General features: G+C 57.4%; 3 protein-coding genes across 6 annotated transcripts; 2 read left to right on the plus strand and 1 right to left on the minus strand.

Annotated features, from left to right (window-relative positions):
• The first annotated feature begins 500 nt into the window (after positions 1-500).
• Positions 501-3,667, plus strand: RNF215 (ring finger protein 215). Its single transcript, XM_035340468.1, has 10 exons — positions 501-815; positions 1,073-1,201; positions 1,299-1,370; positions 1,452-1,537; positions 1,944-1,998; positions 2,307-2,411; positions 2,561-2,677; positions 2,755-2,892; positions 3,123-3,225; positions 3,379-3,667. Exons 1-10 carry the CDS (start codon positions 579-581, stop codon positions 3,399-3,401), a joined length of 1,065 nt encoding a protein of 354 aa, XP_035196359.1. The 5' UTR covers positions 501-578; the 3' UTR covers positions 3,402-3,667.
• Positions 3,668-4,830: 1,163 nt separating this feature from the next.
• CCDC157 (coiled-coil domain containing 157) lies at positions 4,831-23,071 on the minus strand. 4 transcript variants are annotated; one of them, XM_035340462.1, is made up of 10 exons: positions 10,737-11,024; positions 9,912-10,083; positions 8,339-9,008; positions 7,677-7,754; positions 7,141-7,331; positions 6,824-7,000; positions 6,567-6,735; positions 5,945-6,084; positions 5,366-5,427; positions 4,831-5,282 (listed from the first exon to the last, which is right to left on the minus strand). In XM_035340462.1, exons 1-10 carry the CDS (start codon positions 10,982-10,984, stop codon positions 5,033-5,035), a joined length of 2,157 nt encoding a protein of 718 aa, XP_035196353.1. In that variant the 5' UTR covers positions 10,985-11,024; the 3' UTR covers positions 4,831-5,032. The 4 variants fall into 4 exon arrangements, 3 of the variants coding, with proteins under 3 accessions (XP_035196353.1, XP_035196352.1, XP_035196354.1); XM_035340461.1 differs by having other exon boundaries at positions 4,831-5,647; positions 5,879-6,084; XM_035340463.1 differs by lacking the exons at positions 4,831-5,282; positions 5,366-5,427; positions 5,945-6,084; ... (2 more) ...; positions 7,141-7,331; positions 7,677-7,754 and adding an exon at positions 7,919-8,134 and having other exon boundaries at positions 8,196-9,008.
• Positions 11,807-24,900, plus strand: SF3A1 (splicing factor 3a subunit 1). The gene is made up of 16 exons (XM_035340464.1): positions 11,807-11,979; positions 13,264-13,376; positions 15,090-15,294; positions 15,710-15,967; positions 16,407-16,481; positions 17,189-17,339; positions 18,067-18,260; positions 18,910-19,027; positions 19,148-19,333; positions 19,699-19,820; positions 19,977-20,219; positions 20,904-21,114; positions 21,892-22,046; positions 22,855-22,956; positions 23,157-23,228; positions 24,148-24,900. The coding sequence occupies exons 1-16, from the start codon at positions 11,914-11,916 to the stop codon at positions 24,247-24,249; spliced, it is 2,373 nt and encodes a 790-aa protein (XP_035196355.1). The 5' UTR covers positions 11,807-11,913; the 3' UTR covers positions 24,250-24,900.
• The last annotated feature ends 2,683 nt before the right edge of the window (positions 24,901-27,583 follow it).

Here is a 27,583-nt window from a genome sequence, read left to right on the forward strand (position 1 = left end):
CACACCAACTTGACCGTGAGCCTGCAACGAGGCCTGGCCGCACAGCAGGCAAATGCTGTCCTGGGCTGCATTGGGCAAGGTGTTGCCGGCAGCTCCAGAGGTGATCCTCTGCTCTGCTCAGCTCTGGGGAGGCCACAGCTGGAGTGCTGGGACCAGTGCTGGGCTCCCCAGTCCGAGACAGACCTGGGCACACTGGAGTGAGTCCGGTGGAAGGCCACCAAGATGCGGGAGGGACTGGAGCAGCTCTGCTGCGAGGAGAGGCTGAGGGAGCTGGAGAAGAGGAGGCTCAGGAGGAGGCCGTCAATGTCTGTAACCACCTGCAGGGAGGCTGCAAGAGGGGACAGAGCCAGAGCCCTGCACAACTTGCTCCCTCCTGGGAGATCTTCAAAATCTTCCTGGACGTGGGCCCCCTGCTCGGGCCGGCCCTGGTGCAGCAGGGCGGGACCGGCTGGGCCCGGAGGTGCCTCCAGCCTCGGCCCCGCTGTGATCCCCGCTGTGATCCCCGCTGCGATCCCCTGCGATCCCCTCCCCTCGCTCCTCCGCCCCGCGAGGGGCGCTGTGCGGGCCCCGGGGCAGCCATGGCGGCGCTGAGGGCCGCGCTGCTGGCGCCGCTGCTGGCGCTGAGCCGGGCCGGGCCGGGGCCGGCGCCCGCCGCCCGCGTCGAGGTGGCGCTGGCGGGGCCGGGGGCCGGCAACGGGGCCGGGAACGGGGCCGGGGAGGCTGCGGGGCCCGGCGGCTCCTACACGCTGCGCGGGGCCCTGCTGGGCGGCCGGGGCGGGCCGCGGGAGGAGGTGATCGGCGGGCGGCTGGTGCTGGTGAGCGGGGCCGGGGGGAGCTCGGGGGGCAGCGACTGGGAGGCACCGGGAGGTGTTGGGGGGGGACCGGGGGGTGCGGGGAGCTGCGGGGGCTGCGGGCAGGCTGTGGGGCGGGGGGGGGCGCAGGCAGGGATGTGGAGGCAGCAGGGACCGGGGCACCTCTGCCCGCTCCCCCCCCTGCGCCTCCCCGGTGCCCCGGGTGCTTGAGGGGTGCCGCGAGCCCCGGGCACCGGGCCCTGAAGCCGCCGCGTCCCCAGGTGGGAGATGAGGAGCCTGAACTCGGCGCTGAGGACAGCTGGATCGGCGTGGTGCCCGTGGGCGAGGAGCCGGCCGAAGGTCCCCGCGGCGCCAAGGAGGAGTCCTTCACTGCCGCCGTGGTCAGCAAGGTGAGCGCCGCCGGCTGCAGCAGCTCACGGGGCACCTGCTGGGGTCCCCGGCAGGGACTCGGGCAGTGCCAGCCCCCCGTGCCCTCTGTCTCCACAGATGAAGCGAGCCCTGGTGCTTGGGGCATCAGCCCTGCTCATCCTGGCGCTGAATCAGAATGCCATCCGAGAGGTAGGAGAGCCCTGGCAGCCCTGCCGGTGCCCTGGATGCTCTCCTGCGTGTTCACAGTTGTTTCTTTTCTGTCCGATGCAGCTGGACGTCTCCCAGCTCCTCGCCAAGCCCATCATCGTGATCCAGTCCTCGGACAACGTCACCAGGCTGCTGGGAGCACTGCTGCGGTGAGAGCTCTCCTGAAGCAGTTGGATTTGTGCAACGGCTGCTGAAGGGCAGCAGGGCACGGCCAGCACTTGTGTGCAGCACCAGGAGGGATGGGACAGAAGGGACCTGGGGGAGGTGTCCGGCATGCTCAGCCTGGCACAGGAGCTGGGGCATCTGCTGTGCTTCTGCAGATGGGGAAACTGAGGCACGGGGCTGAGGCACATGGGTGGTTGTGCAGAGGACTTGGCAGAGAACCATGCCATCACCTCCCCTGCACGTCCCTCCATCCCCACACACGTGGCTTGGAGGAGGCTTCTCTCCTCCCCGAGTGTGGCCCCGTGCCCTGCAGGAAAGGGGCTCCCAGGTACTGGGGTTGGATCCTGCTGCACCCACAGGGCTGATGCTCTTCTTGTCTCTTGCTCGTAGGGGTCTCAAAGCTACAGCGAAGATCACGTACCAGGCAGTGCTGCTGGAGAACCTGGTACGTAGGCACCTCTTCCTCGTCTTCTTCCTCTGTTTAGATACAAGGGCAGGGGCACAGCTGTGCCCAGCCAGCATTTGCTGGGTGACTCAGTGGCCAGCTCCACAAGGGCTGGTGAAGCCGCTGGTGCCTCGGCGTCCCCGGGACTGGCTCTGTGGGAACAGGGAACCTGGCAGCCACCTGTGGTTCCTCATTCCCTCTCTGCATGCAACACCACAGGTGGAAATCACTCAGCATGGCAGTCCTGCCTCCTGCGCCGCGCTGCGCGCTGGCGCGGGCTGGTGGCAACGCGGTGTCCTTCTTCGCAGGGGGTGACGCTCACCCTGTGGTCAACCTGCGGCCTCTCCCGAGGGGGCCTCTACGGGGAGTGGCAGGGCGTCATCTGCACTGGGGAGAACAGCTCGCAGGTCCAGGTGTGTGAGCAGCACCCGTGGGTGTCCCCACAGTCGCTCCCCACGGCCGGGGAAGGACAGCCGTGCCTGGCGTCACCGCAGGCAGGCCGGGAGGGAAGCGGGGGCCTCCCGCTCGCCCCCCTGAGTGCCTCGCGGTGCTGTTCCTGCAGAAGTACCTCCAGCAGCTCTGGAACACCATCCTGCTCATTGCTCTGCTCCTCTGCACGGGGGTGATCGTGCAGGCGCAGCGGCAGTCGCGGCAAGACCTGTCGGAGCGGGATGCCGAGGTGGGACCTCCCCGCTCCCTGCTCTTTGCACCCGAGCGGTGTGGCCGGGGCCTCAACGTTGTGCTCTGCCTCCCCAGCTGGACCTGAAGCAGCACATTCGGCGGCGGCTGTCGGCCCTGAAGACGCGGCGGTACCATCCAGGCAAGGCGCTGCAGAGCCGGGCCTGCGAGATAGATAGCTGCGCCGTGTGCCTGGACCAGTTCTGCAAGAGCCAGGTCGGGGCTGGTGGGGCTGGTCACGCTGACGGTTTGGGGCCACCCGTGCTAATGCCGCCCCTTTGCTCTGTTCCGTGGGGCTGAGCCTCCCCTCGCTTGCCAGGGCTGGGATGTCCCCGCCAGGGGGACGTGTGGCGGAGGATTGTCCCCCTCTCTGGGGCAGCCTGTGACAGGGGCAGGTTGCTGTGCCCCTCAGGGCTCACGTCTCCCGCCTGCTTCCCTCCCCGCAGTGGCTGCGGGTGCTGCCGTGTGCCCACGAGTTTCACCGGGACTGCGTGGACCCCTGGCTCCTCCTGCAGCAGACCTGCCCCCTCTGCAAGCACAACATCCTGGGTGAGTGCAGCTCCGGGGCTGGGGGGGCCCTGGGGTGCCCAGCACGTCCTGCTCCCCCGGTTCACCCTCCAGGGAGCGTGTTCGTACCGGGGCGAGGGCTGTCCTCTGCCCCTGGTTCCCCCCGTGACGCCTCTCCATCCTTCTCCCTGCCAGGGAACTGCTGTGGAGAGAGCTAGCCAGCCCGGCGGACGTGCCCCGGGGACGGACCCGTGGCTGCTCCGGGAAGAACGGGGGAGAGGGGCCGGGGCAGGCGCTGGGCGAGCTGTGCTCGGTGCTGGCACGGGCTCAGCGTGGCCGTGCCCTTCGCAGCACCCTGGCAGCACGGGGCAGCGCCTGGCCCGTAGGAGAGTGAAGGATTTGGGGGCTCTCCCTGCTTGGCGTGAGTAGAGGGGTGGGGGGCACGGCTGGGCGTAGCCCAGGTGGCCGCTGTGGGGGGGGGGGGGAACGGGCACCGGGGAAGGCACCCAGGGGTGTAAATGGGGAGGGGACATCGGGGGAGGTCTGCAGGCCCTGAAGGGGAGAGCGCAGGCCCTGCTGCTCCCTCTCCCTGCTCGTAGTCATTTTTCTAAGTCTTTTTTTATTTCCCCCTGGCCATGGCAGGGCACGGCTGGGAGCAGGCCTGCACCTGGGACACATTGGGTGACAGCTCTGCCACAGCCAAGGGACAGGGACGGAGCTGGCAGGGCTGCACGGGGACCTGCCGCTCGTGGCAGGGGGGCGGGAGGGGGGAAACGCCTTATTTATACTAACTTATTAGGAAGGAGGGCACGAGTTAGCTGCAGAGACCGAACACGGGCTGTGCTGCGGTGTCCGGGGACTCTCCGTGAGCCCCACATGGCTCCAGCCCCACCTGGCAGCCGCAGCGCTGCCCACGTCCGTCGCTATTAAACACAGCTAGGAGAGGCTGCGGGGCTGCTGTGTCTTGTGTTGCGTGGTCCCTGGCCCCTCCGACCGCTCGTCGCCGCCGCGGGAGCGCTCTCCCAGGCTGCGGCTGTGCTGGCGAGCTAAGCACGGCTCCGACTCCCCTTGTCCCGAGGCCAGCTCTGCCTGCAAGGCCTCTTCAGAGCCGCCTGGCTGCCTCCCAGCCACCTCTTGGGAGCGTTTCCTGGCCTGAGCAGAGCCGTGCCCAGGCGTGGCGCAGGTGACTGCGAGTTAGCCGGGATCAGAGCTGTGCCAGGGATTGCAGCAGCAGCTTGGCCGTGGGTGACCGAGTTCCAGCACCCAGGAATGTCGCCGGCCCTGCTCGGCTGATTGTTTGGGGCCAGCTCTGCACTCCAGGGATCATTTCCCCTGCCAGGCCTCCTTGCCAGGCTGCTGGTCGGTCCCCTGGCTGCCAGCAGCGCTTGTACCAGACCCACCCTGGTCCCCAAAGCCACCGCTACAGAGGGGCTCTTCCCAGGGCCCCTGTGCTGCAGGAGGTGAACGAGGGATGCGCCAGCCCAGCCCCCAGGGCCCCGCTGCCTCCTGCTTTATCAAAAGCCGCAGCGTTGCCCAACGGAGAGGGACAACAGGGGAAACCACACAAACTGGTTCGTTGCGGCAGCCCTGCCGAAAACAAGGTGAAGCAACAGCCGGCAGCCAGCTGTTGGCCTCGGTGCCGCCTCCCAGCTGCCACGGGACCGCTCCCCGGGCTCCCTACACCGCCGCGTGACGCTGCTCCTCAGGCTCGGAGCGATGGGAAGGCAGACCAGGTTTCCCAAGGGAGCGTGCCTTCGTGTTTGCAACAGGTAACGAAGTCCTACAGGGAAGGGTGAGCAGCTGCGCGCTGCTCGTTAACGCTTCAGTTCTGCCTGATTCCCCCAAGCATCTATTTGCGGTGGGCGCTGGTGCGGTGCGAGGAGAAGGGGCGCGCTCCTCCGGCAGCGCTGCCGCTCCCGCGGGGCTCGGGAGCCAGCAGCAGGCCCCGGGCTGGCAGCGAGAGGCAGGGTCCGGCCTCGCCTGTGGGTTCTGCCCAGAGCGGCTTTGGGCGCTGGCTGCCAGGAGGTCGCTGCCGGGCCCTGCTCGTGGCTCCACTGCGTGCCCCTGCGCCGTCCCCGCTGCCTCGGCTGCTTGGAGGCCTGCGGAGGGGAGAAGCAGAAGAGGTTGGAGGGGAAGAAGAAGTGGGAAGCTCCCCAGCGCCTTCGTCCGGGCTCCTACTCACCCTGATGCTTCCCCACCACGCTGGTTGCTGAGCTGAGTCCACAGCTGGGGCTGTGGGACAAGCTGGAGGAGAGAAGGGGGTGAAACCTCCTGTGTTCAGCTCCGTGGTCGGGTGTCTCAGCCTCTGCCTTGGGTGGATGCCACCGCCAGCTGGTGACACAGTGGCACAACAGCCACGGCGGGGCTGATGTAAGGGAGCTGGAAACCAAACCAGGGGGCCTCGGCAATGCAGCTTTCCCCTGCTGGCACCTGTTAACCACCAGGCTGACCTCCGGGGGCACGCAGAGCCCAGGCTCTGGCCCTTTGAGGGCAGGCACACCCCAAAAGCAGGAGCTGGGGGGCTTTCTCCAGCTCAGCCCTGTGCAGGCTGGGGAAGCAGCTGCAGAGCTGCAGGGAGCACCACAGCCTTCCGCTACCGGGAGCCTTTTCTGCTTTACCCCCTGCAAGGGTACAGGGAAGGAACTGGTCCCCCTAGGGCACAGGGCAGGGTCTGCAGGGTGGTCCTGGGGCACACGGTGCCCCACCAGCACGTGTGCCCCTCTCCTGCCGGCTCCCAGCCCCGACTTGGACACAGCCTCACCTGCAGCACGCCCTGCTGAGCAGCCGCCTTCACCTTGGCCAGCGCGGCCCTGAGCCGCGCATTCTCCTGCTCCAGCACGCCGATCCTGATGTCGTTGGCCTGCAGCTGCTTCTCCATGTCCTCGGTGACGTTCCCGGTGCCTGCAAACAAAACACGGCACCTTGCAGCGAGGGCCGGAGCTCAGCACGCCACCTGCAGCCTGCTCGGAGGTGCTGGCAGCAGAGCCCATCCCAACAGCTCAGGACCACTCGCTCTCTCCTCCCACTCGAGCGGTGGTGTCTGAGCCTTCCCGAACCAGGGGGCACCAGCACAACTCCACAGGTGGTGGTTGGGTCCCAGAATCAGCCATGTCCAAGCCCGTGCCCTGGCCCTACCTTCTGTCCCTGAGGTGGGACAAACAGCACCCACCTAGGGAAGGGGGTTAAGGTGGCAGCAGCTTAGCACAGCCCAGGGACTGAGCCCTTCCTGGCTGCAGCTGGCTCATGTCAGGAGGACAAACTGTTACACGAATGATACCGATGCACCCAGGGCCGATAGGACCCCTGTGAGCTCCAGGAGAGCCTGGAGTTGCAAGCCCACTGCAGCAGAAGCAGGCACTGCTGCCTGCCGCCCTCTCCCTTACTCTCAAACTGCATCTCAACGGGGACGTGGAGCTCAGGGAAGAACACCAGGAGCTTTTCCCGCTCCTTCAGCTCCTGTGCCTGCGCCTCCAGCCTGGAAACATTCTCACGCAGCTCGGAGATGGACTGCTCCAGGCTCAGCTTCTCCTGCTGCAGCGTGTCCAGCAGCTCCTGGGGGACAGAGCAAGGGCAGGGGGTGAGTTTTGAGCACCCTCTCAGGAGGGTTGCCAGCTGCTCCCCCCCACCACGTGCTGGGTACCTGCTGCGCCCGGAGCTGGTGCTCGCTCTGCTCCCTCTGTTCCCGGCTCTGCTCCAGCTGCTCGGCCAGCCGGGCCCTGTCCCCCTCGGCCTCTCCCAGGCTGGCTTGCAGCTCCTCGCGCTCCTGGTCCAGGCTGTCCAGCTGCTGCAGCAGGGCGCTCTGCTTGGCCTGCAGGGACTGCACGGGGAGGCGAGCCTGCAGGGGCTGCAGCGGCTCTCTGCAGCCCTGGTGCCAGCCCTGGAGCCATGGGGAAGCGACACCGCGGTGATGAGGGGCTGTGGCTGCAGCTGAGCAGCTCCAGAGAGCGGCAGCCATACCTCTTTGTGCCTCAGCATGCTCTCCACCTTGGCCTTCTCCTTTTCCAGCTGCATGGTGACCGCGCTCAGCTCCTGGTCCAGGCTCTCCCTCTGGCCGGTGAGCAGCCGCACCTCTTCCTCCAGCTCCAGCACCCGGCTCCTGGCCACCATCGTGGTCCTCAGGTCCTCCAGCAAGCTCTTCTTGGTCTCCTCTGGGGAGGCAACAGCACCATGGAGCCCAGCTGGGCAGGAGGGGGAGCTGCTCCCAGCCCGGGGGGTGCCTTTAGGGGCCCTGCAGCTTCTGCAGGTGCCGGCGAGGCCTGGTGACAGAGCCGTGCTCTTGGTGTCCCAGGGAACCCCCGAATCTCAGCCAGCACCTGGGCGCTGGATGCTGTTTGGGCACTGCAGCGCAGGAGGCTACGTCCTCCCGTTCCTACCAGGCCAACACCCAGCTGGTTCTGGGGAGCTGGGAGTCACACGGGTGTAAAACACGGGGTGAGATCAGAGCCAGACTTGGGGAGAGAGGTGGCAGATGGGTGAGCCCCCGGGGTCCTTACCCAGCTCCTGCAGAGCGGCCTGCTTGGCAGCCAGCGCTTCCTTTAAGGCGGAAATTTGCTCTTCCAGCAGAGCAGCTCCTAAATCAGTGCAGAAGACCGCTAAACATTAAAACAGCTCCTCAAAGAAACTAAAACGAGGTGGCAGCAAAACACAGTGCCCAGTAATTGCATCGGGCTGTGCTTCGGCAGCAAGGAGGCAGTGACAGGCCGGGGACAACCAGCTCCCACCGCCGGGGTTTGTCTCACGGTGGGGAGCAGCCACCAGCACGTGAGATGCTGCAGAGACGGGGCACAGAGCGTGGAAAGTGAGATGATGGGAAGGGGAAAGCAGCAGAAGAAGCCGGGAGAGGATGAGGGCATCAGGACAGGCGGCAATGCCATTGCACCAGCCCTCACCTGCTCTGGGGGAGCCCCGGGAGCTGCTGGCACAGATAAAAGTGGGATTTCCATGGCCAGGTAAGTCCCCAGGGCTCCTACCCTTGTGTCAGCCACGGAAGGGACCTGGAAGCTCAGCAGTGTGACCCTAACGGGAACAGTCGCTCGCTGGTGACATTTGAGCAGCCCAAAACTAGTGGCAAAAGCCCCATTCATGGTGCTGGGATTGAGATTTGACCATGGACTGCCTGCAAATACCCACGGGCCTGCGGGGGAGAGCACTGTACCTCTCCGTAGGTCGTCCTTGTCCCGCTCCAGCCTGGCGACAGCCTCCAAATACTCCTTGTTCTTTACTTCCAGGCTCTGCTCAGCCTCCTTCCTCCGCTGCTCCTGGGTCTCCTTCTCCACCTGAAGCAGCCGGGTTAAGTCCTCGGCCTGTTTCTGCAGCTCGTCCCTCTGCTTCTTTGACTCCGCCAGCTCAGATTTCAGAGGGTTGACCAGCTCCAGCAGCGCGTGGAGGTGTTTGCTGATGCGGGAGAGGTCCTTGCTTTGCTCCGAGGCCCAGTATTTCACCTCGGTTGCGGAGAGCATCCTTCTCCCCGTGGTCTCTGCCACCACCTCCTGGAACCTGCTGAGAGCCGAGGGGATGTTGTGGCTCTGGCAGACGCTGGTGATGGCTTTGCCCACCTCGCGCAGGCTGGCCTGGGCACTGGCACAGGCGTCGCAGGGTGCTGGGGACGGCTCCGCTGCCCGCATGGGGATGCTGCGGCCGCTCTGGGCGATGCCGCCCGAGGCGTTGCTGGCAGCCTGCCACGGGCACAGGGGGCTGCACTGGGCAGCACCTGGGGATGTGCTCGGCCCCGAAACGGCTGGCAAGCCGGGCTGTAAGCGCTCCTCCGTTTTCCCAGCCTCGGGGGTGGATTGCAGCGTGGGGATATCCCTCCTGCAAGCCTTTTTCTGGTGGAGAGAGCACAGGACAAAACGTGGAGCCCAGATCAAACCACGCTGGCTGCAAACACAAAAACCCAGAGGGACGAAGGATGGGGACGGTGCAGCCAAGAAGCCGTGAGGGCAGCGAGCCCTTCTCTTGGGAGAAGAGACGCTCCCAGAGCTTGCTGGAGGACAGAGCCATCAAGTGCTTTGCGGGTGCTCTGTTACAACCAAAGCAAATGGCTAAAAGCCAAATGATCCTCACACACAGCATGGGCTGCCCCCGGCACGCCCTGACACCAAGGGACTGAATTTCTCAAGCTCCCAGGTAGCTTTTCAGCCACTGCTCGTGTAGCGGAGCTGTGGTTTCACAACAGAAAGCCTCCGCAGCAAAATGTTTTTTCCATTTTTGTTATTTTCCCTTCTTCCACACCTTGCTGCCCTGTCCCCTGATTACACCAGGTGAATGCTCAGCCTTTGCTCTGAGACTGCCGCGAGAGGAATCATTTGGAAAACAAAATGCAGGGCAAAGTATTTTTGCCACAAATCATTTCACCAATTGGAGCCAGCTCAGCCGCACCCAGCGTGGGGTCAGCAGAGCCACAAGGGGCAGCACGCCGGCAGGAGGAGAGTATCTGTCCAAAAATAAAGGCAGCCAGGCTCCCCTGTCCCAAAATCCTGATGGAAGCCAGGGACAGCGTGGGACAGACGTGTCCTGTTTGACACCTGGGTCAGCACCGGGGTGTCATGATCAGGGAGCACATCTGGCACGGCCACCACACATACCACGGTGTCCCAGAGAAGGACCACGACCCCAGCCCCGTGGCACATGCGTGCCTGGGGGAATCTTCTGAACTGTGGGGGCATTGAGGCCATTGCTGCGAGCCCTGCACTCGGCTCAAGGTGCCCGCACGCCCCCGTATGTCCCACCTCGGTCAGGAGCTGCTGGTAGAAGGCCCCCAGTCGCAGCATGCTGTGCCAGTACCTCCTCACCGTCAGCCCCGCGGACATGCAGGGTCCCACTGCCTGCGCCGGGGGCACGGCTCGCTCGCTGAGCAGGTTTTCTGCGTAGCCTGTGAAGCTCTGGAGCAGCAGCAGCAGCCTTCATGGAAATGAAACACAGAACACTAGAATATTTGGAACAGGGAACGTACCCGCGGCACTTAGCAGAGCGGTGAGCCTGAAGCGCTGGTGCAGCGACAGAGTCGTCTTCCTTCCCCGTCCCCCGGACCAGGTCTGGCAAAGGAGGCTGGATGTCAGCGCTCGTGTGACCCCCTCCTCGGGGCTGATGACTCCCTGCAGCAAGGTTTGGCGGGGTTCAATCCTCCTGCACTGCCAGGGTGCTTGCAGTTCCAAGGGGCTCTCCCTAAAGTTTTGGGGCACTCACTGACAATATCAAACCCAAACTGTTAGGGCCAAATGTCCAGAGACAGCTCTGTGGGCACGGGTCATCTTTAAAACAGAGTCGTATCTATTTCACCCCAAGTGCTAAAGGCACTTTTGCCTCCCAGACCATGGCTGTGTCTGAGGCTTTCTAAGGTCTTGGGGGGCAATTATAGAAGCCTGCCCCGGTGCCCTCGGCTCCCGGCTCCCCTTCCCCGTTTGTGCTGGCGCCTCTGAGCTCTGTACAAGTTTTAAAACTTGGCGTGGACGGGCTGAGCTCGAGCACAAATCCCGCAGCAGAGACGCGTGAAGAGAAGGGGTCCGAAGGAGCCGCTTTCGGGGGGATGCTTCGTGCCGGCCGTGCCCTCTCACCTGTCTATCACCAGCTCCAGCAGCACCACATGGGCGTGCTGGCTGAATTCGGGGTCGTCCTCGGCGTAGCCGTAGCGCTCCAGCAGCGCCGCCAGGTCCAGCTCGCAGGACACTTTATCGGGGAACTTCCAGGAGGGGAAGCGCGCGGGGCCGGCCCGGGAGGCGACGTCGGCGATGGCTCCCTGCAGGTCCCGCAGGTCGGCCCCCAGGCTCGCCATGCAGCCGGGGTGGCCCAGGAGGTGTGCCATGACGGACGGACGGACAGGACGGAGGCTGACGGGGGTGGCACGGGGGACGGGTGATGGGTGGGGGGTGGGTGCTGGGGGGTGGGTGTCAGGGGGTAGTGGGCGGTCAGAAGGGGGGTGTCAGGGGGTGGAGGTGTCAGGGGGAGTGGGGGGGTGTCAGGGGATGGGGGTGCTAGGGGGTGGTTGTCAGGGGTTGGGGGGGCCCAGGGGGTAGATGTCAGGGGGTGGGGGTGTCAGGGTGGTGGATGCCAGGAGAGTGGGGGGCTCAGGGGGTGTGGGAGTCAGGGGATGGGGGTGTCAAGGGGTGGATGTCAGGGGATGGGGGTGTCAGGGGGTCGATGTCAGGGGATGGGGGTGTCGGGGGGGTTGAGGGGGTAGGGGTGTCCGGGGTGGGGGTGTCAGGGGGCTGGATGCCAGGAGACTGGGGGGTCCCAGGGGGTGTGGGAGTCAGGGGATGGGGGTGTCAGGGGGTGGGGGTCCCAGGGGATGGGGTTGTCAGGGGAGATCCCGGGGGGCGGTGGTCCCAGCCCCACGTCCCCAAAACTGGAAGCTTCGGGGGGGGGGGGAAGGCGTGAGGGGGCGCCTCGCTTTGCTCCGGGGGGGGTCGGGGCGAGGCGCTGCGGGCGCTGAGGGCCGGGGGGCGCCCGGCGAGCGGGGCCCTGCGGGGGCCGGGCTGGATCCGCGGCTTCGCGCCCGCTGCCATGGCAACGCACCCCCCCCCTCCCCGCCTCCCGCAATGGTCCGCCCCGCGCGCAGAGAGCCTCTCGGAGAGACATCCCCCCCACACACACACCCAAAGGAATGGAACAGCCCGAGGCGCATGCGCGCTGCTCCTCCGGCCGCACAGCGCCGCCTGGGCGCGTTACTTCCGGCGCGGCCGCCATTTTGTCCGCGGCCATCCCGGGAGGCACCGAGCGGTACCGAGCGGCACCATGCCCGCCGGGCCTGTGCAGGCCGGGCCTCCGGCACAGCCGGCGCCCCCCGCCGAGAGCAAACCGGTAGGGGCCGAGCCGGGGGTGGGGGTCCGGGAGGCGCCGGGGCGGGCCCGGTTGCGGCAGCGCACGGCCCGGTTTGGCGGCCTGGGGCCCGCTGCGCTGAGGGGGCGGTGCCCCATGGTCCCCTGGGGTCTTCGCAGAGCTCACAGAGCCTGCAGCGGTCTCGATATTCCGAAATATCCCCAGCCATTAAGACCGTAAAGCCATCCCGTACATCTCTCCTGTGCCAGCTTCTGTTGGGAGAGTTGCTCGGTGAGGACGGAAGGCAGCGCCGGCACCCCTCACAGAGCTGCTGCAGGGCCTAGCAAAAGAGAAAGCTGCCCTCAGGGAGGCTGCTGGGGCTGCAGCTCGGCTCCTCCTGCAGCACCGCTGAGGGAAACACCTCGCTGGGCTGTGCTTGTCGGTGAAAAAGCTCTTGGTGCAACCTCAGTGGGGCTGGAAGCTCCCTGTTATTTCATGTTGATTTAGTCAGTGGGATTCTGGTTCCCCGCAGTCCCACGAGCCTGTAGGAATGATCCCCAGGTTGATCAATGCCGAGCTCCTCCTGCACGTGGTGTTGCAGGTGCTCCCCTTCGCTGCCCCTCGGCTTGGCACCTGAACAAACCCACGGGGGGGTCAAGGCTGAAACCACAACGCGCTGCGGAGGCTTGTTTTGGTTCCCATGGTGTGGGCTCCCTCCTCGCCCTGCTGTGCCAGCCTCTGCAGCGGGTGCCCTTGACGAGCAGGCAAACATCATCTCCCAGCCCTGGGAAGCTGGGGAGTGCCGTTACCTCGTGGGGCTGTTGATCCAGATGGTTAAACCGGATCTTTGCCAGAAAAAACTTAATGATTTGGGGGCTGGGGAGGAGAATACGCTCGTGTCCATCGTGGGGGTTGCTGTTTGGAATACAGTGTTCTTACAGAGCCTTCCTTGAGCATGGGATTTCAGACCAGCTTGTTAAGGTGTGTTAGGACTGCTCTTCTAGATGTAGATGAAGAAATGGAGAGAGAGAAACGAATTTTCCAACTCAACCCGTTGAAAATAAACCTGCTCTCAGTTCACAGTCTGCCAGGCTGTGCTGTCACACCCAGATGCTGCTATACAAGGAATTATTCAGTATTGTGTGAACTTCCTTCTCTTGTTAGCAGTCGGGATTTAGGCCGTTTGCATTTACTGCCCTGACTGGCTGCAAGCGCTGCACCGAAAGGCGTCTCGCTGCGCCACCGGCGTCGTCATCTTCAGAATAATTGTTGTGGTTGCGAGGTGGCAGGACGGAGAACTGTAAGAAAAATGTTTTCTTATTGCAGCCAGAAGAGGAGCCAAAAGAGGAAGCAGCACCGGCCAAGCCTGTGGTGGGAATTATTTATCCTCCTCCGGAGGTCAGGAACATCGTTGACAAGACTGCCAGCTTCGTGGCCAGGTAAACAGCGCGGGAGTTGGCTCGCCTTTCGTGGGGTTTTCGTGCGTTTCTTCCAGCGCTGAGGTCTGCGCAGCTCCAGAAGCTGAAGCAGGTCGCAGTCCCCTGGCTTTACACAAAGGTTTCTCGAGGACTGAGTTCATCCCAGGGGGGTTGCAGAAAAGAAGCTACAACTGTCTGCGTAAGACGTGTTTTGCTAGAAAAGCCCTGACAGCAAATAAAAGCAAGTCCTTTGCGAACGCTGCAAGGTGTGCTGCAATGGCTGGGTGGCAGTTCCTCTTCTAAATCCGACCCGAAGGGCAGGCAAAATCCCAGGCAGAAAGGGAGCCCTCTCACAAGCACTTCACTGAGCCAGCAGGAGCCGTGGCTGTATTTTACCATGCGTAGGCAAATGGCAAAGAACTCTCCTGTTGGGAGGCGCGTGCTCCTTGCTGAGCCCTGCAGCCAGATCCCTTCCCTGCGTACCTGCAGCTTCATAAACGGTGCCAGCAGCTGGGCCTGACGCTCCGCAACTCGGCTGCCTCTCCCTTCGTAGCCAGGGGAAGAAGCGCACGCCTCCAGGGAGCGATCTTGCCCTGTCCAGGGGCAGACGGGCTGCCCGCGATGTGTCTGGGATGTTTTCCCCTGCTGACTGGAACTTGCTGCTTGAGCTGTCGCATGAGTGTAGATCTCACGCTTAGGGGAGGAGCCTAAAAGTTAGATCAACTGTGCTCCTTTCAGTTCCTTCCATTTGCCACGTGTCCATTCGGCAAACACGAGGCCTTGGTGCCTTCCTCTGCTTTTTTTTTTTGGACACTGAAGTATTTCTGGCTGTCTCAGGGCTCCGTGGGGTCTCAAGGACTGGATGTCGGTCTTTGTATGGGTGTACAAGTAGCACAGGAGGTAGATACCTCAGCCAACCGGGCAAATTCTTACCCTTCATGGTATCCGGAGGGGCTGAACACTGCGTGCTTCCACGTCAGTTAAATGGAACTGTTGTTGCTGCTGGGTTAAGGCAATTACTAAATGATGGCCTAGGCAAAGACGCTCACTGTAACTGGCTTCTGAAAGGCTGCTGAGGAGCATTGCCTTGCTCTGAGGATAAGGCAGGGGCTGTGTTTATCCTTTGGTACTGCACAGACATCCTCTTCTGGGAGAGGCTCAGGCCCTGAACAAGACCTAGAGGTATCTAGAGAACATGAAGCAAGCTTTTAATTTCCTTCAAGTGCCCGTAGAAAATGACTGACGGTTCACTTGGATGGGAGAAAAGGAAATAACCCTGGTGGCTCTCCTGAGTGCAGCGTGGTTCATTTCTGCATGGGCTGCTGATCACCTGCCTGCTCCTCGCGTGACCTTTCCTGAAACAAAACCAGCCTCAGAAACGTGTTAGGCAGGGGAGTCGTGACCATCACCCAGTGAATCGTGTGATCCGTTCGGAGATGGTTGATGTGAATGTAGCCAAACAAGACTGGAATGCCCGTGTGTGTTTTGAGCTGCCTCGAGAAATGCTCGCTGTGGACCCTTAAAGGTTTTAGGCCGTGCACATAACCAGTACGTGTATAACTGCCTGCTGCGTTGGCTGGGAGTCTCTTGGAGGTAGAGAGAGGTAAACTCGGGCCACACAGGAGAGAAAAGTGTTCGGGCATCACCCCCTCAGAAGGGGGTGTTCCTATGACAGAAACAGGCGTTTGTTCCTGAGTTGATACCCATTTGCCTCATCTTTTTTCCACCCTACAGAAATGGTCCAGAATTTGAAGCTCGAATTCGTCAGAACGAAATAAATAACCCGAAGTTCAATTTCCTGAATCCCAACGACCCTTACCATGCATACTACCGGCACAAAGTCAGTGAGTTCAAGGAGGGCAAGGCGCAGGAGCCCTCAGCTGCTATTCCCAAGGTCATGCAACAGCAGCAAACTGCTCAGCAGCAGCTTCCACAGAAGGTAGGTATTTCTTTTCACTTCAGTCAAGAACTTTGCTCTGCTTGTTTCTCACACCCCGATGTTAAGCAGAAGAATATTAAGCAGAAAGATGACGCAAATGATACATTTGTCGTAGGAGGTGGTACACAGGCATGGAATTTAACATCTGGGACTTTGTTGTGATGCAGGTGTGCATCCCCCAGATGCTGGTAACTCACAGGTTTTGTGACAGCTCCAGTGTATTGCATCACTTAGTCTGTTTTAATTACATTTACTGGTGTACACCTTACATTACCACTTCCTTCCATCCTTGCAGTTGCCAGAATATCTAGACTGGTGCTTTCCCTCAGCAACTGAAGGAAAAATGGGCCCTCCCAAGTGTTCAGTAACAATTGCTTGATGGCAGTCACTGAGCTGTCTCCGTTCTGCTCCGCAGGTGCAGGCCCAGGTGATCCAGGAGACCGTTGTTCCCAAAGAGCCACCTCCAGAGTTCGAGTTCATTGCAGATCCTCCCTCCATCTCGGCCTTTGACTTGGATGTGGTGAAGCTGACGGCGCAGTTTGTGGCTCGGAACGGGCGGCAATTCTTGACGCAGCTGATGCAGAAAGAGCAGAGGAACTACCAGTTCGACTTCCTTCGCCCGCAGCACAGTCTGTTTAACTACTTCACGAAGCTGGTTGAGCAGTACACGAAGGTACTCGTGGCAGTTCACTTGTGAAGCTGCTTTCTTCAGCAGCAATGTTGATTTTGAAGACTACAGATGCCCTACAAAACAGACTAGAAATGTGTCTAGGAGTCCGTCCCTTAAATCTTGCCCTTTAAAAAGTGATTTCTTGCGTGCTGTTGGTAGCACGTGCAGTGCTGAATGCAGTGGGTTGCTACTGAAGTGTATCAAACACTACAGCAATATAAATAAAAGTTGCATTTTTAAAAATACTAACTATAGATAGGGCAAAGAGTGAATATTTGAAGTTAAAGTACGAGGAATAATTAATACAGTAGCAACAGAAGAAATGGAACGTAGTCCCAGGGGTCTGCTAATGTTTTTATCTATGTGGAAAGATAAGAGTTGCTTTTAAGGAGACTTTGTCAAAAAGGAGTCATTGCCAACTGTCACACGAAATATGTTTCAGATCTTGATCCCACCGAAAGGCTTGCTCATCAAACTCAAGAAGGAGGCTGAAAATCCCAAGGAAGTCCTAGATCAGGTATTACATGAACCATTTTCAAAACGGCTGAAGCATTTCAGTTACATTTTGAATTCTCTCTTCGCATGCTTCTAATTTACTGGCAGCCAATACAGATACGTAGAGCTCCACGTCAGATGGGTGTGTCCCTTGTAGTCACAAGGGTGACTTGAATATCGGGGTACTCAAACTCACCTTTAAGCTTCTAGGTTCTGTTTGTACCGGGGTGTTCACGTGTGGCACCGCAGAGGCATAGAGAACTGCACGATGCCATTCCCCAATATTTTTCCCTTCTCAGACAACCTCACTGTGACACCTCAGTCACTTGTAGTTCCATCAGTATGATTTTTAACTTCTGTCTTCATCGCGAAGGCCGCTTGTGCTTTGGAGGGGTGACATCGCAGACTCTTTATTACAACCCCGTAAATTGTTTGCTGATTGTGAGTCCTCAACAATACATAAATCACGTCATACCTGGGTGGCTTGGTCTTAACTCAAGAAGTTTGCAGTTCCAGCTTTAGAAAACCACTTCATGAAGCTGGTGCAGTACCCTGCTCAATAGGCAAACCTGTGGTTTCTCTGTAAATTACAACTGTTTCTTTGCTCTGCCAAGCCTCTGAAGTGGTCCTTGCGCAGATGCCTTGACAGGGTTGGTGGGATAAACTTGAGGCGCTGTACAGATGATTATTGTGTATTTTTTGGTGCCAGCTTTGTGTCTGCTTGTGCAGGTGTATTACAGAGTGGAGTGGGCAAAGTTCCAAGAGCGAGAGAGAAAGAAGGAAGAGGAAGAGAAGGAAAAGGAGCGTGTTGCTTATGCCCAGATTGATTGGCACGACTTTGTGGTTGTGGAAACAGTGGACTTTCAGCCCAATGAACAAGGTACTGAAGTTAGGCTTTGTAACCTCTTTGAAACTCTGCTTCCTCTGAGTACAATGCTGGTTTTAGGCAGACGTGGAGTTTTACAGCTGCATATCCCCCAAAGATGAATGGGAAAGCCTCCTAATGACAGGGTAGGGCTGAATTTTTTTATTTTTTCCAGGAGTTAGTAATGTTCTCCTTGCACAAAGGTCAGGACCACACAGGTATCTGCTTTTCCACCTGCAGCAGGACAGCGGGTACTGGGGGTTCAGCTCTGGGGCTCCCCAGTTTAAGAAGAACGTGGTCCTACTAGAGCAAGTCCAGAGAAGGGCCACGAGGATGCTCAGAGGGCTGGAGCACCTCTGCTGTGAAGACAGGCTGAAGCAGTTGGGATTGTTGAAGGCCAGGCTGGATGAGGCTTTGAGCAACCTGGTCTGGTGGAAGGTGTCCCTGCCCATGGCATGGGCTTGGAATGAGATGACCTTGAAGGTCTTTTCCAACCCATTCTATGACCTTGTTGCATTTTCTTACAGGTGAAAGCACCACATGTACCCTCATCTTCAGGTGTTGTACTGGTGTTGGTCTGGATGGAGTCCACCCACTCCCTTCTTTATACCTCGGCTCGCAGGAGCTTTTGATAACTCTGCTTTGTATAGAAACTTTCTCACTCAAGAAACTGGTATTTCTGACTGCTCATTGACCGATGAATTGCGACCAAGAAACAGAAGCTCTGTTTTCTGCTTTGTAGGGAATTTTCCTCCTCCCACCACTCCAGAAGAGTTGGGAGCTCGAATCCTCATCCAGGAGCGTTATGAGAAGTTTGGAGAAAGTGAGGAGGTGGAAATGGAGGTGGAGTCAGATGAAGAAGATGAAAAGCAAGAGAAAACAGATGAGCCCCCGACCCAGCTGGATCAAGACACACAAGTGCAGGATATGGATGAGGTAGGTAGCCAACAGAATCAGCATCACTTTTGCCTCATGAGATTTGTGACTGGGTTATGATGCTCTTCATCTTCATTGCAAAAAGCTCCTCCGTTTCTGGAGGAAATTAGATTTCTTTGCTTCTGATGGACTTTCAAAAGAACCCGTTTCTGCCAAAACGCTGTAGTGCGGTATTTTTAGTATTTTCCATGACAATACAATTTACAAGAGAAACCTGGGAATTCTGAAACCTAGTGATGTGAATCTGGTATTTCTGTGACCGAGTCTTTTAGGCTTTCTTCTACACTGGAGTCTGGAAGATTTGAAGACTGATTAATTTTAGGCTCTTCCTCTAATCCCAGTATATTAGCTGTTTTTCTGTTAACAAGGCCATGGTTAACCATAAGCCCCTGCTTGCCCTGCTGTGGTAATGTGGAAGCTGAGGAGTACTTGCTTCCTTTTTTTTGGATCTACTGAATCTTTTTAATTTGTGATTTCCCCGTGATTACACCTCATTATAGGGGCCCAGAGGCAAAATAGCTCAGTTGCTTTGAAGCTGCGTGATTGCTCTTGCCAGTGCTACATAGAAATTTTACGCTGTTCTGAAGTCTTTTGTGTGGGTGTTTGACTACTGGAACTTTACGTGTTTGTTTTTTTTTTCTTAAACAAGGGCTCGGATGATGAAGATGAAAGTCAGAAGGTTCCTCCTCCACCAGAAACCCCAATGCCGCCACCTCTTCCTCCAACACCAGATCAGGTCATTGTGCGGAAAGACTACGATCCCAAAGGTAAATCGGGCTGCTGAAGGCCAACTTCATTTCTTACCGTATAGTCAACAAAAGCGTTTGTTTCTAGGCCACATCCTCTGGTGGTGTGTTTCTTAAACGGCTGCGGTTTTGTTTTTCCAGCCTCAAAACCATTGCCGCCTGCCCCAGCTCCAGATGAGTATCTTGTTTCCCCCATCACTGGGGAGAAAATTCCTGCCAGCAAAATGCAAGAACACATGCGGATCGGGCTCCTGGATCCTCGGTGGCTGGAGCAGCGTGATCGATCCATCCGTGAAAAGCAGAGCGACGACGAGGTCTATGCCCCAGGTCAGCTTGAGCATCTGACGGAGCCTGTGAAACCCACTTCCTAGATTAGCGCTATGAACTTCTTAGCGTGCGCCCTCACTCCCCCTGGTTGCCGCTGATAAGGACAGTCTTTAATGTAGCTTTCTGCGCTACGTCCTTAGCGTGCTGATTATATGGCTACTTTTGTCGTTAGTATGTTGAAGCCCTTCTGCAGAGTTAAAGGCAAAGACGGCTGCTGCTCACCAGCCATCAGATGCGCTCCCTCTCTGAAAAGAGCAGCACTAGGCCAATAGGTGCCAAATAGTTTAATGATTCGTTAAAGAGTTGTGATCCTGTTTGACCTGGAATTCTTACCTGAAGTGATATAATTCCTTTTTTGCCTGTAGGTTTGGATATCGAAAGCAGCTTGAAGCAGCTGGCAGAACGCCGTACCGATATCTTCGGTGTGGAAGAAACTGCCATTGGTAAAAAGATTGGTGAAGAAGAAATCCAGAAACCAGAGGAAAAGGTAGAGTGGGAACAAGTTCCTGTAGTATTGTGAATGCTTAGAGAGAGGAGTCTTTTGAACCTTGTTCTTGCTGTAAAACTCGTGTCTAGATCTATTTGTAGCTCTCATCGTCGTCTGTGTGGGCTGGGGTTATTCTCATGTATTTTATCCTGTCAGGTGACCTGGGACGGCCACTCAGGCAGCATGGCCCGCACGCAACAGGCTGCTCAGGCCAATATTACTCTTCAAGAGCAAATTGAAGCTATCCATAAGGCCAAGGGACTGGTGCCAGAAGATGACAGCAAGGAGAAGATTGGTCCCAGCAAACCCAATGAAATGCCCCAGCCTCCCCCTCCTTCATCAGCATCAAATCCCCCAGCGAGTGCTCAGCCCATCACATCTGTGCCTCGTCCACCCACAGTAAGTGCTCGGGCTTCCAAAAGCAGACAGCTGTGGCCATAGCTAATTAGAAAGGAGTCCTGACAAAGCTCAAGGGTTATAGCAGGCCACTGGCTGGAAGCAGGTGTTTCCAAATGGCTGCTAAGCCTTCAGAGGTTCCCTGTTGAACTTGCTGTTAAAAAATGAGCATAAGATGTAAGTGAAGTCTCTCGTCCTTAGCAGTATCAAAAAGACTTGATCAGCTGGGCAGGGGAAAAACCTGGGTGGTGCCTTCTTGGAGGAAGGAAGTACGGCTAACAAATGCACGGGTGGGGGGATCTTTTTTTTTTTTAATGTAAGAAGACATGATGCGAAAAATGAAAGTAGTGGCAGGTGAGAAATCATAGATGCTTCGCTGCCCCATGTTCCTGTGCACCAGGGGTTCTGCTGTGACCCTGAGAGCTCCTTCGCCAGGATCACTGTGCCTCGCGGTCTGGTTCCTGAGTGGTGAGGGAAGGAAGAACTGCTTGATGTGTTAATGAGGTTTCTGTGCCTGTTTACAGGAAGCTTGGGCTGGCCATACGGTGAGCACGCAGAGGTTCCCAGCAGGTCTTTGCCCAGCAGAAATCCTCAGTGTGTTGCCTTGGTTATTTTAATCAGGACTGCAGACGGCACTGAGATGATCATTGCATGCATCTGCTAAGAAAAATGACCTTCTCTCTCCAGATGCCCCCTCCTGTTCGTGCCGCCGTTGTTTCTGCTGTTCCTGTCATGCCTCGTCCCCCGATGACTTCTGTGGTCCGTTTGCCTCCGGGGTCTGTCATAGCCACCCCGATGCCTCCAATAATCCATACCCCACGTATCAACGTTGTCCCCATGCCGCCGTCCGCTCCTCCCATCATGAGCCCCCGCCCTCCTCCCATGATAGTGCCGACAGGTCAGTAACTTCAGCTCTTTCCCATTCATAGTCTGCTCCCATCCAGCGTGAGCTTTGATTCCCTTTTTCTTTTTGTGCCTCTGGTAATGGTAACTGGGACTGCAAACCATAAATCTCATCTTTAAGGATTTCTTTGCGTTTAATAAGACTTAACCTGGCAGCACTGCTTCTGGGCTCCAGGCTTCTGCTGCAGCATGAGAGACAGCACAGGAGTTCTGTCTCGGAGGGGCGCTTTATCTCTGTGTCCCCACTCGGTGTCCCTGGGGGTCTGACCAGGTGAACGCTGGGGATCTGTGCTGCTTTCCAAGAGGAACCAGGATAAAGCTGATCTGCCAGCACCTCGCTGGGTGTTACAGCTTGTTAGGGAAGTTGCTGCTGCAGGAGGAGGAGCTGTTGTCCGGCTCCATTCCTCATAGTGGCTTTGTAGCATGAGGTGATTTTAAGTTAAAAAGCACAACATGAAAACGCTTCTTCCTTTTTTTTTTTTTAATTGAAGTGCTGGCACCGCTGCATGCCAAACTGAGAGCATTTTCTTTTTTTTGCAAGATCTGCAGGAAACTCTTACGCTGCTTGTTGTCTTTTCCTGGACTGTTTCCCAATATAAAAGATCTAATGTTTAAAGTTTGCATGTTGCTGTTGGTTGTGTTAACTTCCTGCATGTATTGTGGCATTTATTTCCAGCCTTTTCTAGCTTGCTAATAAAGTTTATGTAAGGGATTATCTGCTGTATACTCGGTGGATGACTGCAGGTTGTGCTTTTCCCCCATCCCGTTTCAGCATTCGTTCCAGCACCTCCCGTGGCTCCAGTTCCTTCCCCAGCCCCGATGCCCCCTGTTCACCCACCGCCACCTATGGAGGATGAGCCGGTTTCAAAGAAACTGAAGAGTGAGGACAGCCTGATTCCAGAGGAGGAGTTTCTGCGCAGGAACAAGGTATGTGTTCTGGCTGCTCGGTCAGAAGTCCTCGCCCTGCTGGGCTGTTTGTTCAGCCTCCTGTACCCAGAGGGGATGTAAAGTCCACTGACGACGCAGAGGGGAGCTGATGTGCAAGTATCTCATGAGACAGTGACTTTCTGAGAGGGCTCCTTCCTCCTGTCGTACCTGAGTGAGCTGAACTGCCCTGTATTTTACTGGAAAGAGCAACGGAGCGCTGCACACAGAAGCCTAGCGAGATGGTACTCTTCTGTAATTAAGGGCAGTGAGAAACAGGTTTATAGTAATGTAAAGAAGAGCTAATGCTGATAAGCTTTTAAGCAGAAGACTGCTAAGCTGGAGGTGCAAGGAGATTTAATATATCAATGTCAACATGGTAGTGTGGTAATGTGACATTCTGTAACAACGTGAACGTTGGGCTGAATTCCTTCCTGAGCAGTGGCATCATCTAGGGTTGAATTTTAAGTCCTTTAAGAAGGGAATGCTGTTTTTTTCTGGACGCTTGCACTATGGAGCTGCCTCCTGCTTAGTGCTGCTTGCGTTCACTCTGTGATACTCTGAACATGTGTGATGCTTGGTGAATGGCAGACTGTAGAGGGACTAAGTGGAGAAACCCAAGTAAAGGTTTTGTTTTGGTAACGGCAAACTGACTTTCTCAGTATTGAGACAAATAATACTTCTGTGTATTCACTGAGCAGCCAAGATAAGCGATTAGTATTGGGAAGGTCTATAAATACTTTGTCTGCCACTGTTATCACAGCCCTGAGCCTCCTTGCCTGTGAGAGACGTTATCTTTGTTTCCTTGCAGGGTCCTGTCACGGTCAAAGTCCAGGTTCCCAACATGCAGGACAAGACCGAATGGAAACTGAATGGCCAAGTGTTGGTGTTCACCCTGCCGCTGTCAGACCAGGTATGTAGCTTATTAACCTGGCCTTTATCTCTTGCTGTTCTGTTGTGGAGCATCTCCATGTGGAGAGTTGCACGACAGGAGCTATAAAACTGGAAATTCCCCACGCTGTGGCCTCTTGCCAGGCTGTGTGGCTGGGGGTGCAGTGCTCGCTATCTGTACGGTGCGGAAAAAGCCTGAGGAAGCTCTTTAATTCTTCGTAGGTGTCTGTTATAAAGGTTAAGATCCATGAGGCCACGGGGATGCCAGCTGGGAAACAGAAGCTGCAGTACGAGGTGGGTATAAGTCCTTCAAACGCTGCTTGTTTGTCGGTGCTTTCTCACACAAAACCTTTTTTTTCAAAGAAAAAGTTGTGCCCACTGAGGTATTGGGAAGAGCAGAGGGAATGGATTTCCTGTCTGTTACAGTACTGTGTGCTGTTTCAGCAGGACAGACCTCTAGCAGGTGGCATTAGTGGAACTTCACATCCTCCCTGTTGCAGATGAGGCCTCAAAGCCTTAATATGTTCTCTGAAATCAACTTATTCCTGCCCCCCCTTCAATAGAATGTGTTTTTGGGGTGGGGCTGGTTGTGATTTTTTGCATTTAAATACAGCAGTTTGCCCCTGCTGTTCTGTCACACGCTCTGGAAGGTCCGGCAAGAGTGCCTTGAAACCCTTGGGGGCTCTGAAAGGATTTTGACCAAAACACTGAAGGGAAGAGGTGTCTTCAGGTTGGAGCTGTTGTTAAAAAGGAACAGTGCCTTTCTCATTTGTTCTCAGTCATGCATGTGCCCAGGCACAACCTGCTGCCTAAGCAGTGAACTTTGAGCTCTTACCTCCCCAGGAATTTTTCTGTGGGCAGATAGTGTTAACCCTTGGCAAGAAATAAAAATTAATTAAAGGAGGAAAAAAAAAAAAAGGAGGGGGAACTAAACAGCTTCATCTGTTGTGGTGGCTGATTCTTTCTGTATTTGTAGAGGTGTGTATTGTATATTGTCAGTTCCTACACCCGCATAATTCCCAGCCTACCTGCCTCTTCCCGTGCCAGTCTTGTGAGACTCTGGGATCTCTCCAGGCTTTTCCCAAGCCTGCAGTGTTTTGTCATCACTCTAGTTTGAGAGTAGGGCCAGGAAGGCTTTGTCTATGTGGGGTTTTGTGGGAAGGGACCATTAAGGTTTCTGCTGTGAACGTTGTTTATTTCCTTTTCTCCTCAGGGCATCTTCATCAAGGATTCAAACTCCCTGGCTTATTATAACATGACAAGTGGCTCTCTGATTCACCTGGCACTCAAAGAAAGAGGAGGCAGGAAGAAATAGGAGCCGTGGAGCCCGGAGATGTAACGGCTCCTTTGCCACTTGCGTAGCCCCAACCATTCAAATCCTCCAGCCTCTTAGGGGCCACTGTGAGAAGCTGCAGACTGCCTACCAACTTGTTTAAGAGAGACTGTGAACCCAGTGCTTGGGTGGCTAATGAGAGGGGGGAGGCTGGTAGAGCCCTGAAAGTTGTGTAAGTGTAGTGAGCTAGTACGTACCTGCAGCGGTCTGTTAGTGATCGATGCTTTGCTAGAATGCTGGTGTCCAGGTTTGCTGTCTCCCCGGTGAATTCCCTAGAGAAGCCACATTGAGGTCATGCCCAGCTTAGTCTAGATCCATCTTTGAGGGATTTACACTGACCAGGAACATCATCTGGCTGACCACAGTGTTTGCTGCTTTATTTAACCCTTTTTCTAATGGAAAACTTCTTTCTCAGTGTACTTACTAAGCCCCTTGTTCTTTTTTCTGTCTCAAATCTATCTGCAAGAGCCTCTTGCACTGACCCTGACTTGGAATTTTATCCTCCCTCAGTGTAAGCGTGCATGGCTGTCCCTTGCGATAAAGGAGATCCGGGACTGCATGCTAAGCAGCTTCATGCTTGTTCTGTACAGCCCGTGATTTGTTTTAATAAACATGCATCTCGGTGCGAGGTCCTGTTTGTAGCAGCTCTCGTTCTTGGGGGTTTGGGCTTTTTAGGTGGAGGTGTGTCTGACTTCATAGCGCTCCGGTCCTGGATGGGTTGTGGGGAAGTGCACTGGTCTTTAAAATCAATTATTTTATCCTAGGAAATGCTTTGATTTCCTAGGATAGGCTTCAAGAAAAGGGTTGTGTTAAAACTTTCTCAGTGCTACCCATGTATTCCCAAGCATAACACACACGTGTACTCATGTTTGTGGGTATAAAGAGGTGGTTTTGAGCTTAAATCTCATTAGTGGGAACTTTCTTGGAAACGTGTTTCACGCTACCACGCAGTTAGCATCTCCTGGTTCTGGAGAGCATTCAGACCCACAGAACAGATCGTGCCCTTACCTTCCATCGAAGCTATTTGGCAGTTTGAAATGTCCACAACGCAGGCACAGCGAGGCCGGGTTAAGCTGTGGACAGGTAACGAGGTGGCCAAGGAAGGTGGGCTGTCTGCTGCTGCCCCAGCAGCCATGTCATTTGGGTACCTCTGCTCTTTTGGGACAATCCGAAGCCACGGAGTTGTTTGTTTGTTTTGCTTTCTTTTGTGCGGTGTCCAGGCATTACAGGAAGATCCTGTTTACCTTATTTTGTGCTGGGGGGGGAAGAGACGAAGCAGGAGCGAAGAGACAACGTCCTACGGCCTCCTGTGTGCTCATCGTGGGGCAGGCGGCCAAGGAAGTGCTGAGCTGCAGGGAAGGTGTCTGGCACGGGACCAGCCCAGGTGGCTGCTGCTTCTCCTGCTCCGCCAGCTGCTGCAGCTGGCAGATGCCCACGTGTCTGCGAGTGGTGCACGAACGCAGCCCGCTCCCCTCGAGCCGCAGGATGCTGAATTAAAAGCTGCTCTGCAGGTGTGGGCAGGCTGTTTGGGTGTACTGAGGATGTGGGGGTGCGCCTGCCCCCCAGGAAGGCGTGCTCATTGCTTTCCTCTTGCTTCTGAAAACTAAATAATAGTGTGGTAGGGTTAGGACAATAGGAACGGTGTTTTCGTAGGGAAAACAAAATGGGGGGGCAGAGCTTGGAGCCATTGCAGTTGAGGTTCGCTGAAGAAGCGCGTGAGTAGCTCGCTAGCAAGTGGTGTTTTCCAGAGCTGATAAAAACTGCAGAGAAAGCTCTGAAATGGAGAAGTCACGTTTCTGCACCCTGCGTAGGACAGGACTGTGTTTAAGGTCATGCAGCTCTTTTTTCCTTCCCCCCCCACCCCCCCAACCTCTGGCTGCACCCGCTGGTGGTGCGAGCAGCCACGGTGCTTGTGCAAGAAGAACCTGGCCGCCCTGCCCAGCCACGGGTCGTTCCTCGATGGCTCCCCATGGACTCTGCGCTGGTGCCTGGATGACATTTCCAGCCTCCGCCGCAGCCAAGCCCGGGTTATGAGCCTGGCAGGGCCGAGCACCCAGCCCCACGCTCCTGCAGGAAAACACACGCCGGAGCGCTGGAAATAGCTCCCATGGAGCCTTGCCAGCAGCCAGCCAGTTTCAATCTAAATATTACAGATAAACGTTGTAGCAGGCTGTCCGTGTGTATCTCCTACAAAACAACTGTTATCAGAGCCTTCCACTCCGGCGCTGAGGACCTGCAGCGTGGGGGTGCCGGAAAAATCTGGATAGGGCTTGGTGGGGGCTGCCCGCCACAATCTGTGTGCCCTGGGTCCTATCACGTTCCCCCTTTTAAGAGGGGTCTCGATTCTAATAAAGCTCTGCTGTTTTTGCAGATGGTGGTGGCACAGCAAGCCGGGGACTGCACTCGCTGCCTAACTCCTGCTGCAGCCCAGGTTGGGACGTGGCCGTGCTGGGCTGGGCCGGGCCCTGCTGCGTGCTTTGCGCTGTATTTTTAGCACGGCCAGGGCCAGGCCAGTTCCACCAGTATGGGCTGGTGGCGGCAGCGGCCTGGGGGCTTGGCAGCCTCCTGGGAAGCCGCGGGCTCTGGTTGCAGTGCAGCCCGCGGGGAACCAGGCACTGCCTCCTGCCCCCTCCCTGGGGTTTGCGGCGAGATGCTTCTCCCCGTGCTGAAACCCGTGCTGCTGGGGCTGGGCACCGCTCCCCAGTGGGCCCCTTTAGCTCTCAGCCCGGGTTGCAGCGTGTCCTGTGACGGGAAACAGGGCGGGTGCTGGGCTTCGACGCCTGCCACATGTGCAGCCCCCTGCTGCGGTGCTGGTCCTGGGTGCAAAGCTGGCTGCAGGCGAGTGAGAGGAGGGAACGGGAGCTGCCTGCAGCCACCAGGGCTCTGGAAACCAGCCTGGTCCTGCTGGGGCCCGGCTGTGAGCCCCCCAGTGCACCCCAGGGAGTCCCAGCCCTGTCCTGGCATGGGTCTGGGGCAGCCCCTGCAGCACCGCTGTGGCTCAGCCGGGTCCCAGCCGGGTCCCCGTTCCACCCCAGCCCGCTCCCAGCCATCTCCCCACTCCAGTCCCCACGTCTCCTAACCCACGTCTCCTAAGTTCGGCCCCAATCCCTCCCAGTCCCATCCCAGTTTCCCCTGTTGCCCCCTGGTCCCATCCCAGTTCCTCTCAGTTCCGTCCCAGTGTCCACCAGTGCCCCCCAGTTCCACTCAGTACCTCCCAGTCCCCTCCATTCATGTCCCAGTGCTCCCAAGTCCCCTCCAGTCATGTCCCAGTGCTCCCCAGTCCCGTCCCAGTGCTCCCCAGTCCCATCCCAGCGCC

The sequence above is a fragment of the Oxyura jamaicensis genome, chromosome 15 (assembly GCF_011077185.1).
Source record: "Oxyura jamaicensis isolate SHBP4307 breed ruddy duck chromosome 15, BPBGC_Ojam_1.0, whole genome shotgun sequence".
NCBI lineage: Eukaryota > Metazoa > Chordata > Aves > Anseriformes > Anatidae > Oxyura > Oxyura jamaicensis.